The 16124-nt window shown below is 43.4% G+C and overlaps 1 protein-coding gene across 2 annotated transcripts; it reads right to left on the bottom strand.

The window, feature by feature from the left end:
- Positions 1 to 802: 802 nt before the first annotated feature.
- Positions 803 to 14237, bottom strand: LOC145879592 (gasdermin-E). 2 transcript variants are annotated; one of them, XR_014392443.1, is made up of 3 exons: positions 13712 to 13845; positions 13137 to 13392; positions 803 to 1563 (listed from the first exon to the last, which is right to left on the bottom strand). XR_014392443.1 is itself a non-coding variant. In XM_082975841.1 (3 exons), exons 1-3 carry the CDS (start codon positions 14065 to 14067, stop codon positions 1355 to 1357), a joined length of 477 nt encoding a protein of 158 aa, XP_082831967.1. In that variant the 5' UTR covers positions 14068 to 14237; the 3' UTR covers positions 805 to 1354. The 2 variants fall into 2 exon arrangements, 1 of the variants encoding a protein (XP_082831967.1); XM_082975841.1 differs by lacking the exon at positions 13712 to 13845 and adding an exon at positions 14056 to 14237 and having other exon boundaries at positions 805 to 1563.
- Positions 14238 to 16124: the final 1887 nt, after the last annotated feature.

Raw genomic sequence — 16124 nt, 5'->3', positions numbered from 1 at the left:
GATGTCCATCATTCATTTCGTATGATATGATATGAAATACGATTTGTATGACATGTTACTAATTGCAATTCGTACAATATGTTATGAATTTGCAATACGTATGATATGTTACGAATGTCACTTTGCTGTGGCTAACGTTAACTAGGTGGCTAGATGGGCAACGTTAGCTAGGCGCTAGGGTTAGGGTCAGAGGTTAGGGTTAAGGTTAGGAGTTAGGGCTAGGAGAAGGGTTAGCTAACATGATGTGATTCGAACACACAACCTCCCTCTTTTTGTTTTTGGCTCATGTAACCATATGTATCATACTAATTTGAGTGTCACAGATTTACATTTACGATGTTACGTCTTTTAGGCCAGGCTGAATATACACTGAGTGTACAAAACATTTACACCTTACTAATATTGAGTTGCACAGCCCCCGTTTACCCTCAGAACAGCCTCAATTCGTCGGGGCATGGACGCTACAAGGTGTCGAAAGCGTTTCACAGGGATGCTGGCCCATGTTGACTCCAATGCTTCCCACAGTTGTGTCAAGTTGGCTGGATGTCCTCTGGGTGGTGGTCCATTCTTGATACACAACTGTTGAGCGTGAAAATCCTAGCAGCGTTGCAGTTCTTGGCATAATCCGGAGCGCCTGGCACCTACTACCATAGCCCGTTCAAATGCACCTACATTTTTTGTCTTGTCCATTCACCCTCTGAATGGCACAATTAATGTAGGAGAATATAACACATTAGATCTGGTGAAAAATAATACAAAGAAAAAAACATGCGTTTTCACATTTGCTTTTTGTTCCATCATCTTTGAAATGCAAGAGGAAGGCCATTACATAACTTAGGAGTCTAGCTGCAATTTAGATGTTGTCCACTAGATGGCAGCAGTGTATGTGCAGAGTTTTAGACTGATCCAATGAACCATTGCATTGCTGTTCTGCCCAAATGTGCCTAATTGGTTTATTGATACATTTTCAAGCATATAACTGTGCACTCTCCTCAAACAATAGCATGGTATTCTTTCACTGTAATAGCTACTATAAATTGGACAGTGCAGTTAGATTAACAAGAATTTAAGCTTTATTCACATATAAGACATGTCTATGTCCTGGAAAGTTTGCTGTTACTTACAACTGTCATGCTTATCACATTAGTGCATGTTAGCTCAACCGTCCCGGTATAGGGATCCCGATCCCGTAACCGGTCTCCTCCCCTTCATCTACACTGATTGAAGTGGATTTAACAAGTGACATCAATAAGGGATCATAGCTTTCACCCAGATTCACCTGGTCAGTCTGTCATGGAAAGAGCAGGTGTTCTTAATGTTTTGTACACTCAGTGTATGAACAGTATAGAGCAACTCACTTGTCTTTCGAGTAGTTAACCAACTCCTTCACTTCCACCGCCTCTTTCTTCAGTCTGCCAAAGGACGACTCTTGTTCGTTGAAGCGTTTTAAGCACAAGTTAAGTTTTAAATCAGCCGCCAATCCCTCCACATTTCCATCTGAGTTGATTTCTTTCTTGTCACCAAATGTCCCACTGTGGTCCACGAAGTCCGACTTCTTCACATCTGAGGGAACATTCAACATTAGAATAGACACATGATCATTTTCATCATTTTTCATGAAGGGGGAATTCAGACCTGAGTTATGAGCACATACATTTCATTTATTTCACTTCTATGCACTTTTCTCTCTACACGCATTCTGACCTTGAACTTAAGCATGGAGAAACGCAGGTGCCAGCCAGATATTCATTTGGGGTGGAGATCACAGACATGCAGGTGTGTCTACAGATACACCGTATTCTGACCTTGATTTAATTCCCTCATAATTCCACCACCTTCACACACAAAGAAACCATGAATAAGGTGGAGCAACCTGTGGGTTCCAAGTGGAAAACATGGACTTGGTCCTGCGTAGCTCAGTGGGAAGAGCATGGGGTTTGGTGATATTTCACTCACGTTAGTCTGTCAACCATGTCCAATCACCCACCATCTCCATGTCTACATTTCAAAAGCCAATCATGTATATAGCCATAGCTCACATTACCTATATATCTATGAGGGGCGGCAGGTAGCATAGCGGTTAAGAGTGTTGGGTCTGTATCCGAAAGGTTGCTGGTTCAAATCCCAGAGCCGTCAAGGTGGAAAATCTGCCGTTCTGGTCTTGAGCATGGCTAGGACTCCCCATGTCCCAATGATGTTGATTAAGGCAGCCCCCCACCTCTCTGATTCAGACACAGTTCAGTTGAATGTCCAATGATGTTGATTAAGGCAGCCCCCCACCTCTCTGATTCAGACACAGTTCAGTTGAATGTCCAATGATGTTGATTAAGGCAGCCCCCCACCTCTCTGATTCAGACACAGTTCAGTTGAATGTCCAATGATGTTGATTAAGGCAGCCCCCCACCTCTCTGATTCAGACACAGTTCAGTTGAATGTCCAATGATGTTGATTAAGGCAGCCCCCCACCTCTCTGATTCAGACACAGTTCAGTTGAATGTCCAATGATGTTGATTAAGGCAGCCCCCCACCTCTCTGATTCAGACACAGTTCAGTTGAATGTCCAATGATGTTGATTAAGGCAGCCCCCCACCTCTCTGATTCAGACACAGTTCAGTTGAATGTCCAATGATGTTGATTAAGGCAGCCCCCCACCTCTCTGATTCAGACACAGTTCAGTTGAATGTCCAATGATGTTGATTAAGGCAGCCCCCCACCTCTCTGATTCAGACACAGTTCAGTTGAATGTCCAATGATGTTGATTAAGGCAGCCCCCCACCTCTCTGATTCAGACACAGTTCAGTTGAATGTCCAATGATGTTGATTAAGGCAGCCCCCCACCTCTCTGATTCAGACACAGTTCAGTTGAATGTCCAATGATGTTGATTAAGGCAGCCCCCCACCTCTCTGATTCAGACACAGTTCAGTTGAATGTCCAATGATGTTGATTAAGGCAGCCCCCCACCTCTCTGATTCAGACACAGTTCAGTTGAATGTCCAATGATGTTGATTAAGGCAGCCCCCCACCTCTCTGATTCAGACACAGTTCAGTTGAATGTCCAATGATGTTGATTAAGGCAGCCCCCCACCTCTCTGATTCAGACACAGTTCAGTTGAATGTCCAATGATGTTGATTAAGGCAGCCCCCCACCTCTCTGATTCAGACACAGTTCAGTTGAATGCATTCAGTTGTGCAGCTGACTAGGTCATTTCTTTGTGAATTAAAATCAGTCAGGGCATGATATAGCCAAAGTTAACTAATTTGCCATGATGCTTGATTAGCATACTTGCTTGAATACTGACTAATTTCCCAATAACACCATGTGTTATTGTAGGCTAAATGTTTTAGCCTAGTTTACATTAGGTTTCCATTGTATTGCTAATTGTTCTTGTGGTAGTGTGTTACATTCATCCTGTTGGTTACAGCCCCATAAGGGAGTGGATGTCCCACTTGCAGACATTTGCCACCACAGGGGTTTGGCCTGTCGATGCGGCAACATGCCAGCTCTGAGGAAGAAAAGGTGGCATGACCTCTTTCAGAAGGTACTGTATGTATTATGACAAGAGATAATGGCCATGCATAGGCACATGACATCTGAACTTTGTGTTCATCTAGAAAACAGACTGTATTACTAGAAATACCTGTCATTAAATGTAGGTCTTAAATACTAATGAACTGCAACTTTATTACAATATTAGGCCATCAAATTGTCATGGCATATTGTAACAAAGAGGCTACACACAGTGTCAAAGTCTCAAGCTGTGATCTTGTCAACCAATCACGACAGGTTAAGGAAAGTTCCAGAGAGAGCTAGAGTTCATCACCCCTTGACTCCCGGGTTCAGGTGTGGGGGATGCGTAGTGGGGTGAGCTGCTTGAGAGTGGTGTGAGATGGTGGACACCAGCTGGGACTTCCTAACACATGCTTCCTTACGTATTGTTACAGGTAGAGAATTGCCCAATGTAGGTTTGTGGACAACTCTGCTCGGGGGCTTCAGAGAGGGGCTTCAGAGAGGGGCTTCAGAAAGGGGCTTCAGAGAGGTGTCTGTGGATTTCACCCCCAGGAGGTAACATTAATAAAGCTTTTAAGCTAAAACAACATTTCTTTTTCTGATTTAATGATTTAGATACCATAGCGCTATCTCTGTATTTTCCCCCCTATGTTTTAAGCACATGGTGTTATTGGGAAATTAGTCAGTATTCAAGCAAGTATGCTAATCAAGCATCATGGCAAATTAGTTAACTTTGGCTATATCATGCCCTGACTGATTTTAATTCACTGCGGACCTGCTGGGCGGCACCCACAACTCCACCAGCGCCTGCGTCTGCTGTTCAGACTCCTGCATTGAGGACTACATTGAACTTGTTGTCAATGGTAAATATGAAGAAAAAAAATCCTTCAACTACTATGGCTCTGCTGCCATGAGTGAACACTGATTCAGATAATCCTTTTGACAGGTGACTTGATTCCCTCCTCCGTTAATTGTGACTATTAGGTTTTGCAGTTCATTAAGCAAAGTTTTTGGGGGCTCTCGTGTCTGCAGCAAGACCCAACCTTAACTTAGCAAGGAAGCCTGCTCAGGTAAATAAAATACAAGCTAACCTGTCAAAAGTGTGGTTTGTATTGATTGGTTCTATAACAGTATGACCTTCAATAATCTTAATGCAACTACATATATTTTACAGACACAACATGTCTGTAGCCTGGCCACGTTGTCTACAGCCTCTGTGAGTACCTCAACCCTTCCTCTGGCCTCTGTGAGTGCCTCAACCTTTCCTCTGGTCTCTGTGAGTGCCTCAACCTTTCCTCTGGCCTCTGTGAGTGCCTCAACTCTTCCTCTGGCATCTGTGAGTGCCTCAACCTTTCCTCTGGCCTCTGTGAGTGCCCTCAACCTTTCCTCTGGCCTCTGTGAGTGCCCTCAACCTTTCCTCTGGCCTCTGTGAGTGCCCTCAACCTTTCCTCTGGCCTCTGTGAGTGCCCTCAACCTTTCCTCTGGCCTCTGTGAGTGCCCTCAACCTTTCCTCTGGCCTCTGTGAGTGCCTCAACTTTTCCTATGGCCTCTGTGAGTGCCCTCACCTTTACATGGTGTATGCGAGTGCCCCAATGCCTGCATTGCTGTCTGTAAGGGACATTTTACCTACTACATTGTGTGTCATGTTTTAAATATCACATGACCATATGGTCCGTATTGTTGGATTCGACATTTCGAACATTGAGATATTAAATAAATGATAGAGAAGAAGCAAAGAATATGAGGAGTGAAAGAGACGACTGGGTTTTATGTCAGAAGTTAATGGTTTTCTGTAGAAAGACAGATGGTGTTGGAATGTGTTGGGGGACAGAAGGAGAGCACCGTGTTGATACAGGAAAGACAGATGGTGTTGGAATGTGTTGGGGGACAGAAGGAGAGCACCGTGTTGATACAGGAAAGACAGATGGTGTTGGAATGTGTTGGGGGACGGAAGGAGAGCACCGTGTTGATACAGGAAAGACAGATGGTGTTGGAATGTGTTGGGGGACAGAAGGAGAGCACCGCGTTGATACAGGAAAGACAGATGGTGTTGGAATGTGTTGGGGGACGGAAGGAGAGCACCGTGTTGATACAGGAAAGACAGATGGTGTTGGAATGTGTTGGGGGACGGAAGGAGAGCACCGTGTTGATACAGGAAAGACAGATGGCGTTGGAATGTGTTGGGGGACGGAAGGAGAGCACCGCGTTGATACAGGAAAGACAGATGGCGTTGGAATGTGTTGGGGGACGGAAGGAGAGCACCGCGTTGATACAGGAAAGACAGATGGCGTTGGAATGTGTTGGGGGACGGAAGGAGAGCACCGCGTTGATACAGGAAAGACAGATGGCGTTGGAATGTGTTGAGGGACAGAAGGAGAGCACCGTGTTGATACAGGAAAGACAGATGTACATCTGTGGATTAGGTAAGGTCAGGAGGTGAGGTCAGATCCCCTTAAGGGAGTAATAAGGGTTAGATATCCTGTTACCCTTTTCCTGTTGAACCATAAGATCTAAGGATTGGAGAGAGGGAGTGTCTTAAGTGGGATGTATATAACTGTGATGGTGAGAAATGTTTTTCTGTCTGAATTACAGCTGTACAGAACCTTTGGGCAGAATTAAACTTGGTTAAAGCTTCTCTAGCGTCCGTGAGTTATTTACTCAGAAAAATAAGAACCTAACAGATGCACTGCGAGCAGGGTTCACCACGATTTGTAGTCAAACCAAAGAGTCCACATCAGTGGAGCAGAGTTGGCAACAAACAAGGTAGGCTAGTTCCTATATCTGTTTCCACTCATTTTGACATCTTGGGGAGATGAGAATCGTTGGCTGAACTAATTATGGGATACAGACCTGGACAGCCTAAGTTTAATTCTATAGGCCCATTGTGTAACGACCGGTCGTAGCTTTATTGTAAATGGTAAGGCCCGGAAGGTAAACTCACACAGGCTGGTCCCTGTAGGGTAAGTCCCAGGGGGTAACTCCCTAGTAGGTTGGTTCCTGCTAGTACTATAAAGTCAATAGTAAATCCCAGTGGATTAATATCTGTGATTACTATAAATATAGGGTGAGTCCCGGAAAGTAAGCCCCCGTAGGCTGGAACCTGCGAAGGGTGAGTCCTAGGGGGTAAATCCCGGCGGGGTTGGTTCCCTGCATAGCTATAACGGGGTGAGAGCCTAGTTGTATTGGCCATACAAGTGTGTGTGTGAATGGAAGGTTAGTTGTGTGCCCTGTTGGGCTGGTGAACCATGGCAGATTATGTGGAAATAGGAAGACAAGTGTGAATAATTTTGATGATGTGGGTTATCAATAATAGTGATATTTGAGGAAGTACTGGAATAGGACATGAAATTATGTGTAAGGAAAGAAAATTATGTGGATATATTGAAGCAACATCTCAAGACATCAGTCAAGATGTTAAAGCTTGGTTGAAAATGAGTCTTCCAAATGGACAATGACCCCAAGCATACTTCCAAAGTTGTGGCAAAATGGCTTAAGGACAACAAACTCAAGGTATTGGAGTGGCCATCACAAAGCCCTGACCTCAATCCTATAGAACATTTGTGGGCAGAACTGAAAAAGTGTGTCCAAGCAAGGAGGCCTACAAACCTGACTCAGTTACACCAGCTCTGTCAGGAGGAATGGTCCAAAATTCACCCAACTTATTGTGGGAAGTGTCACATCCTGACCAGTAATAGGGGTTATTTGTTATTGTAGTTTGGTCAGGACGTGGCAGGGAGTATTTGTTTTATGTGGTTCGGGCTGGTGGTGTTAGTAGTAGGGTGTTTGATTTATTATTCCCGGTTTTGGGCACTGTTCTATGTTAATGTATTTCTATGTTCAGTCTAGTCATTTGTATTTCTATGTTTAGTTAATTGGGGGTTGGACTCTCAATTGGAGGCAGGTGTTTTCTCGTTGCCTCTGATTGAGGGTCCTATAAATAGGTATGTGTTTGTTTTAGTATTTTGTGGGAGATTGTTCTTGTTTAGCTGTTTGCCTGACGAGACTGTCAAGTTCGTTTGTGTTTTTGGTTTTCCTTCTTTGTCCGCTAATAAAAGAAGATGAGTGTACATTTTCCCACTGCGTCTTGGTCTCAACCCTACGACAACCGTGACAGGAAGCTTGTGGAAGGCTACCCGAAACATTTGACCCAAGTTAAACAATTTAAAGGCAATGCTACCAAATACGAATTGAGTGTATGTAAACTTCTGACCCACTGGGAATGTGATGAAAGAAATAAAAGCTGAAATATATCATTCTCTCTACTATTATTCTGACATTTCACATTCTTAAAATAAAGGGGTGATACTAACTGACCTAAGTAGGGGGATTTTTACCAGGATTAAATGTGAGAAATTGTGAAAACCTCAGTTTAAATGTATTTGGCTAAGGTGTATGTAAACTTCCGACTTCAACTATATATATATATACACTGCTCAAAAAAATAAAGGGAACACTTAAACAACACAATGTAACTCCAAGTCAATCACACTTCTGTGACATCAAACTGTCCACTTAGGAAGCAACACTGATTGACAATAAATTTCACATGCTGTTGTGCAAATGGAATAGACAACAGGTGGAAATTATAGGCAATTAGCAAGACACCCCCAATAAAGGAGTGGTTCTGCAGGTGGTAACCACAGACCACTTCTCAGTTCCTATGCTTCCTGGCTGACCACTCCTTTATTTGGTCACTTTTGAATGCTGGCGGTGCTTTCACTCTTGTGGTAGCATGAGACGGAGTCTACAGTCCAGAGCATGGAGGCGCTACCAGGAGACAGGCCAGTACATCAGGAGACGTGGAGGAGGCCGTAGGAGGGCAACAACCCAGCAGCAGGACCGCTACCTCCGCCTTTGTACAAGGAGGAGCAGGAGAAGCACTGCCAAAGCCCTGCAAAATGACCTCCAGCAGGCCACAAATGTGCATGTGTCTGCTCAAACGGTCAGAAACAGACTCCATGAGGGTGGTATGAGGGCCCGACGTCCACAGGTGGGGGTTGTGCTTACAGCCCAACACCGTGCAGGACGTTTGGCATTTGCCAGAAAACATCAAGATTGGCAAATTCGCCACTGGCGCCCTGTGCTCTTCACAGATGAAAGCAGGTTCACACTGAGCACATGACAGACGTGACAGAGTCTGGAGACGCCGTGGAGAACGTTCTGCTGCCTGCAACATCCTCCAGCATGACCGGTTTGGCGGTGGGTCAGTCATGGTGTAGGGTGGCATTTCTTTGGGGGGCCGCACAGCCCTCCATGTGCTCGCCAGAGGTAGCCTGACTGCCATTAGGTACCGAGATAAGATCCTCAGACCCCTTGTGAGACCATATGCTGGTGCGGTTGGCCCTGGGTTCCTCCTAATGCAAGACAATGCTAGACCTCATGTGGCTGGAGTGTGTCAGCAGTTCCTGCAAGAGGATGGCATTGATGCTATGGACTGGCCCGCCCGTTCCCCAGACCTGAATCCAATTGAGCACATCTGGGACATCATGTCTCGCTCCATCCACCAACGCCACGTTGCACCACAGACTGTCCAGGAGTTGGCGGATGCTTTAGTCCAGGTCTGGGAGGAGATCCCTCAGGAGACCATCCGCCACCTCATCAGGAGCATGCCCAGGCGTTGTAGGGAGGTCATACAGGCACGTGGAGGCCACACACACTACTGAGCCTCATTTTGACTTGTTTTAAGGACATTACATCAAAGTTGGATCAGCCTGTAGTGTGGTTTTCCACTTTAATTTTGAGTGTGACTCCAAATCCAGACCTCCATGGGTTGATAAATTGGATTTCCATTTATTATTTTTGTGTGATTTTGTTGTCAGCACATTCAACTATATAAAGAAAAAAGTATTTAATAAGATTATTTATTTCATTCAGATCTAGGATGTGTTGTTTTTGTGTTCCCTTTATTTTGTTGAGCAGTATATTAACACGCTAGAACTGATGCGGACCAAGAAATAACGGCGACAAAACACTGGAAAGACTTTGGGACCACGAGAGCGCAATGGAAGCAAGTCGGTCGGAGGTGGTTTAAACTTGATTCTAATGTAATCTTTTCTTACATGCTGACCAGACCGGACACCGTGTACGCAAGTACCCACGTGCCATCTCCTCATTGGTTATACCCACACGGGTGATTGAAAGACTGAACTGTTTTTCGGGTAGTCGTGGTAATACCATGAAAGTTTAGATGCCAATCACCATGTAAGTTCAAAGATGAAAAAGCCTGGAAGGAGGAGAGGTGACTAGAAACTATTCGGTTGACTGTTTTATGTGTGGATTAATTGTCGGAGTAGAGGACCTTGTGCATTTCAGGTAAAATAACAACTCAATGTTTATATCCCAGGACAAATTAGCTAGCAACAGCAAGCTAGCTAAATAGGACAAATTAGCTAGCAACAGCAAGCTAACTAGCTAAATTGCCATACATGTTTAATGCTTTTCGACCTGTCCCCAAATTAATGTCATTGGTTCAGAGTTTGTTTTGATATTTTAACCTGCGTGTCGTGATCATGTTTGGTGTGGGGGGGACAAAATAAATGTATGCAGGATGGCGCACGCGCAGCCGGTTTGGGTTCAGTGTTATGGAAAACAGTATCAAGCATAGTGTTTTACACATGCTCAGTTCTAGGGTCTCGGGGGCTGCGTGAGTGGAAATGTGAAATCTAAGTTATGGAACTCCCTCGCGTGATTCTGTTGTGGGGAAGAATCCTCAATGAAACTTACATTAAATGTGAAGAATGACACATTTGCATCTGTTGGCCATCCAGTAGCCTATTAATTGATATGCCATTGTAGGCTACTGTAGAATATCATTTGACAAAATAGAAAAGACTATATCACTGGAGTCATTCCAAATCAATTTGTACCACTTGTGTAGCCTACTTAGAGCTGGCACACGGATTTAATAAATAGCCTATAACTTCAGTTTATTGTTGTTGTAGCCTTGTGTTATTATGCAGTTATTAATGGCCATGTTTAGTTCATTAAATTGAAAGTTATCAAAGCTCTATCACAATTGCCGATCAATTGTTAGAACACATTAGAATGACGGTAACAGTCAGTCAGATTAGGCTACAGGTAAACAAACACTGGCTGTTGTTGACGAGCATATTCAGTTCATATACATGTTATTCATATTTCATTCAGTGATTGAAATGATGACCTCATCCCCAGTAGCCTATTCCAGCAGGCTATTGGTTAACACAAGCACCCTGCCTGAGGGGCTGCTCTGGTGTTTCAAATCAAATTTGATTTGTGACATGCGCCGAATACATCAGGTGTTGTATTGTATTGTACCTTACAGTGAAATGCTTACTTACAAGCCCCTCACCAACAATGCAGTTTTAAGAAAATACCTAGAAAAAAGTAAGAGATAAGAAAAACAAATAATTAAAGAGCAGCAGTAAATAACAATAGCGGTGCTATATACAGGGGGTACCAGTACAGAGTCAATGTGTCAATGTACAGGGGCACCGGTGTCGAGGTAATTGAGGTAATTATGTAGATGCAGGTAGGGTTGTTAAAGTGACTATGCATAGATAATAACAGAGAGTAGCAGCAGCGTAGGGGGGGGATAGTCTGGGTAGCCATTTGATTAGCTGTTCAGGAGTCTTGTGGCTTGGGGGTAGAAGCTGTTTAGAAGCCTCTTGGACCTAGACTTGGCGCTCTGTTACTGCTTGCCGTGCGGTAGCAGAGAGAACAGTCTATGACTAGGGTGGCTGGAGTCTTTGACAATTTTTAGGGCCTTTCTCTGACAACTCCTGGTATAGAGGTCCTGGATGGCAGGAAGCTTGGCCCCAGTGATTTACTGGGCCGTTCGCACTACCCTCTGTAGTGCCTTGCTTTCGGAGGCCGAACAGTTGCCATACAAGGCAGTGATGCAACCCGTCAGGATACTCTCGATGGTGCAGCTATAAAACATTTTGAGGATCTGAGGACCCATGCAAAATCTTTTCAGTCTCCTGAGGGGGAATAGGTTTTGTTGTGACCTCTTCACGACTGTCTTGGTATGTTTGGACCATGTTAGTTTGTTGGTGATTAGAGGCAGAGAGAGGGGAAACTCTCAACCTGCTCCACTACAGCCCCGTCGATGAGAATGGGGGCGTGCTTGGTCCTCCTTTTCCTGTATTCCACAATCATCTCCTTTGTCTTGATCATGTTGAGGGAGAGGTTGTAGTCCTTGCACCAAACTGCCAGGGTTCTGACCTCCTCCCTATAGGCTGTCTCATCGTTGTCGGTGATCAGGCCTACCACTGTTGTGTCATAAGCAAACTTAATGATGGTGTTGGAGTCGTGCCTGGCCATGCAGTCATGAGTGAACAGGGAGTACAGGAGGGGGCTGAGCACGCACCCCTAAAATACCCCGGAGTTGACGATCAGTGTGGCGAGTGTGTTGTTACTTACCCTTACCACCTGGGGGCGGCCCGCCAGGAAGTCTAGGATCCAGTTGCAGAGGGAGGTGTTTAGTCCCAGGATCCTTAGCTTAGTGATGAGCTTTGAGGACACTATGGTGTTGAACACTGAGCTGTAGTCAATGAATAGCATTCTCACATAGCTGTTCCTTTTGTCCAGGTGGAAAAGGCAGTGTGGAGTCTGTGGATCTGTTGGTGTGGTATGCAAATTGAAGTGGGTCTAGAGTTTCTGGTTAATGGTGTTGATGTGAGCCATGACCAGCCTTTCAAAGCATTTCATGGCTACAGACGTGAGTGCTACGGGTCTGTAGTCATTTAGGCAGGTTACCTTAGTGTTCTTGGGCACAGGGACTATGGTGATCTGCTTGAAACATGTTGGTATTACAGACTCTGACAGGGAGAGGTTGAAAATGTCAGTGAAGACGACGTTTACCTGGGTTTAAAGGATTTATCTATAGTTATGCACATGCACAAAAGGGATGTATTTACAATTATAAACCGGGTTCGAGCCCTGAATGCTGATTGGCTGAAAGCCATGCTATATCAGACCATATACCAAATGTATCACAAAACATTTATTTTTACTGTTCTAATTACGTTGGTAACCAGTTAATAATAGCAATAAGGCACCCAGGGGGTTTGTGGTATATGGCCAATATACCACAGCCAGAGGCTGTATCCAGGCACTCTGCGTTGCATCATGGTAAGAACAGCCCTTAGCCGTGGTATATTGGCCATATACCACACCCCCTCGGGCCTTATTGATTAATCAGAGGATCCCTGTCTTATAAGAGTTGATTGTTTATCTTGTCATTATTGTACTGCCGTGTTTTGTTTATATGGTCTGTCTTTGAGTTTAATATCGACATCCATTGATGGAAAATTATCTGGTGAGTTTAATAATATATTTTCTCTTGCAACATATTCAAATTCCTTTATTACATCATGTTATAGTTCACAAATAAATATAATTTGGATGAAAAAACACATTTTGCTTCTAACGTCATTACAAGTTACGTCGATATTGCTTCTTAATTGGTTCGATTAAATTATGGAAAAAGGGTTTATTGTATAAATGTAGCAACTCCTCTCTTGCTGTAGGAAATAAAGGTTGGACTAGTTATCAGGCTTTTTGGGTGGGTTTTGAGTAGTCAACGTTCCGGGAATTTTTTTCTAAACCTGGCAACCCTGCCGGAGGAGCTGTTCTGGTGTTTACCTGGGTTTAAAGGTTTGTCTTCAGGTTCTCCAGGCTTCAGCACATCACTCAGGGAAAAGCCTCTGGACTGGTATTTCGGTTCCTGCCAGAAGCATCCACATCTGGGCCTGGTCTTCACAATGAGTGAGAGGAGATTCAGTTTACCAGAGCTGTCGTTCAGACTGGACACAGGGATCAGGCTACCGTTAGAATCTACTTCCTTCAACATGGATTTTACGGCCTTGGAAATCATGATGGTGGTGGATCGTGTTTCTGGCTGCAGCAAATGACAAAGACATAAATGACAAAGACGTCTAAGATGAACTAAGATGAACACATAAACATTCAATCAATACAACAGCTTCCCGAAGTGCATTCTAAATACATTTCACACACATGAAAGATGGCAAGACAATCAATACAAACACAAGATTCACTTTCCCTGGGAAAAGAGTGGATCAGAACGGAGTAGCATTGCTTTTGACAAGACAGGAATACAAACAGGAAATCATTTCAGTCAAAAATGCTGGTCATTCAAGTCTATCCAAAGCATGCTGTATATTTTTCTGATCGCAACACTGCAAGAGCTTCAATACCAGGTTCTCGCTGCTTTTTCCTCTGGGTCCTTATGACTTAGAGATACGTTATTAAGAATGAGATATGAATATGTCTGAAATGCATTAGCTAAGATTTCATTACATACTAGTAGGAGGAGTCTCTTTATCTTAACCCCTTGCTGGGAAACTGTCCTGGTCCACTCTTATGTTCCTGCTCTTCACTTCTGTTTTATTTCATGACAAAATCAGTTAGAACTACATGCCACATTACTGGGAAGTATATTCCGGTTTGATGTGTTGTCATCCTCATAGCAGTGAAGCAGTGTTGGGGAGTAGTTTCAAAATGCAATTCAACAAAGCAGACAGTTAGTTCCTACAAGTACCTGGATGTTCATATGAACAATGTGCTTAGCTGGAAAGTCCAAGTAGAGTGTCTGCTCCAGTGTCCAACAACACCTCTATTTCCTACACAGACTCAGGGTTATTGGAGTTTACCAGAGAATAATGCTCCTGTTCTTACATGTAATAACTCAGTAACTCATCCACTTTCACTTTCACTTTCTTCAGGCTACTGAAGCACAGCTTTGTTTTTATACTGCTGCTACTTCCTGTTTATTATCTATGCACAGTCACTTTACCCCTTCCTACATGTACAAATTACCTCAACTAACCTGTACCCCCTGTATATAGCCTCGTTATTGTTATTTTATTGTGTTACTTTTTATAACTTTTTACTTTAGTTTATTTGGTAAACATTTTCTTAATGGCTTGTGAGTAAGCATTTCACTGTAAGGTCTACACCTGTTTTGTATTTGGCGCATGTGACAAATAAAGTTTGATTTGATGAGGAATGTTTCCTTTAAGGCCCTGTACACACTGAAGTTGTAGAACTAATAATGCACAACTCATTTGGTAAAACTGTTTTAATACAACAGAGTGTTTCTGCACAAACAGTGTTGTTTGTGAAATATTTGGTTGTGTGAAATATTTTGTGTAGATGAACTCTGTTATAGCACAGGAATATCAGTATTAGCCTACAGTATTTTAAGGCTCCCGAGTGGCGCAGTGGTCTAAGGCACTGCATCTCAGTGCTAGAGGCGTCACTACAGACCCTGGTTCAACCCTGGGCTGTATCACAACCGGCCGTGATCGGGAGTCCCATAGGGCAGCGCACAATTGGCCCAGCATCGTCCAGGTTAGGGGAGGCTGGGGTAGGCCGTCATTGTAAAATAAGAATTTGTTCTTAACTGATTTGAATAGTTAAATAAAGGTTAAATATATATATATATATATATATTTTTTTTTTTAAGTATCATTCACAATCTTTGTGTCCAATGTGTGGTAAATCAGTTGTCCAACCTGAGTGTGTACGGGGCCTAACTGTTACTACAGGGTCAGAAAGTCACATCCATATACTTCACCACTGTACTGTAGGAGAGTCAAACACTAACAGACAGTTATCAGTTCCAAAGTGCAATAACAGTTCTCAAGGTCAAGTTTCAGTTTCAATTTGAACAAATCCCAGGAGCCTTGCAGTAATAACATACTGTGGTATAGGGTTTCTGATGACAACATGTCTATGTTGTTCAAACACTGTGAATCAGACATCACAGAGATGGACTATCATACTGACTATCTATGTTGTTCAAACACTGTGAATCAGACGTCACAGAGATGGACCATCATACTGACTCCACATATTGGGGATGTTATCTCTGAGTATAGAATCATTATTAAAAAGATGGAAAACTTAATCACACTGGTATTCTAAACATCAAGATTACCAGGGTGATGGACTTCATCTTTGTTTTAATAAGTATACTTTTTACACACTGTAGCACAGTAATGTGAGAAAGTTTACACTTTCAAATGAGTATAGAATAATAACAGACTTCACAGACTTGTTTTTGGGACATGATTCTGGTGAACAGTATTTTGAACAGGATTCTGTTTCTGTTGTTGTCATAAGGGTCACTTGACAATGCAAAACATGTAGGACCCCCCTGACTCCCCCCCAAAATGTATTTAATTTAACTGTACTGTCTATAAAGATATGAATGTGTATATATGAACAGTGTGTAAATAGTATTTTTGTTGTCTCTTGGTGTCTTTCCAATAGACACTGAGTATAACAAACATTTGGAACACCTTCCTAATATTGAGTTGTACCCCTCAGAACTCTCAGTTCATCAGGACATGGACTCTACACGGTGTCTAAAGCATTCAACAGGGATGCTGGCCCATGTTGACTCCAATGCTTCCCACAGTTGTGTCAAGTTGGCTGGATGTCATCTGGGTGGTGGATCATTCTTGATACACAACTGTTGAGAGTGAAAAACCCAGCAGCATTGTAGTTGTTGACACAAACCAGTGCGCCTGGCATCTCTACCATTCTCTGTTCAAAGGCACTTAAATATTTTGTCTTGCCCATTCACCCTCTGAATGGCACACA

This window comes from Salmo salar, chromosome 05 (genome assembly GCF_965601325.2).
Source record: "Salmo salar chromosome 05, fSalSal1, whole genome shotgun sequence".
NCBI classification, from domain to species: domain Eukaryota; kingdom Metazoa; phylum Chordata; class Actinopteri; order Salmoniformes; family Salmonidae; genus Salmo; species Salmo salar.
Note: the sequence above shows the minus strand (reverse complement) of the source record. Positions and strands in the feature narration are given on the sequence as shown.

Coding starts and splice junctions, on each gene's coding strand:
- LOC145879592 (XM_082975841.1), bottom strand. Junction 1,564..13,136: donor AGACAAACCTTTAAACCCAG/GTAAACACCAGA, acceptor ATGTTCCCTCAG/ATGTGAAGAAGTCGGACTTC.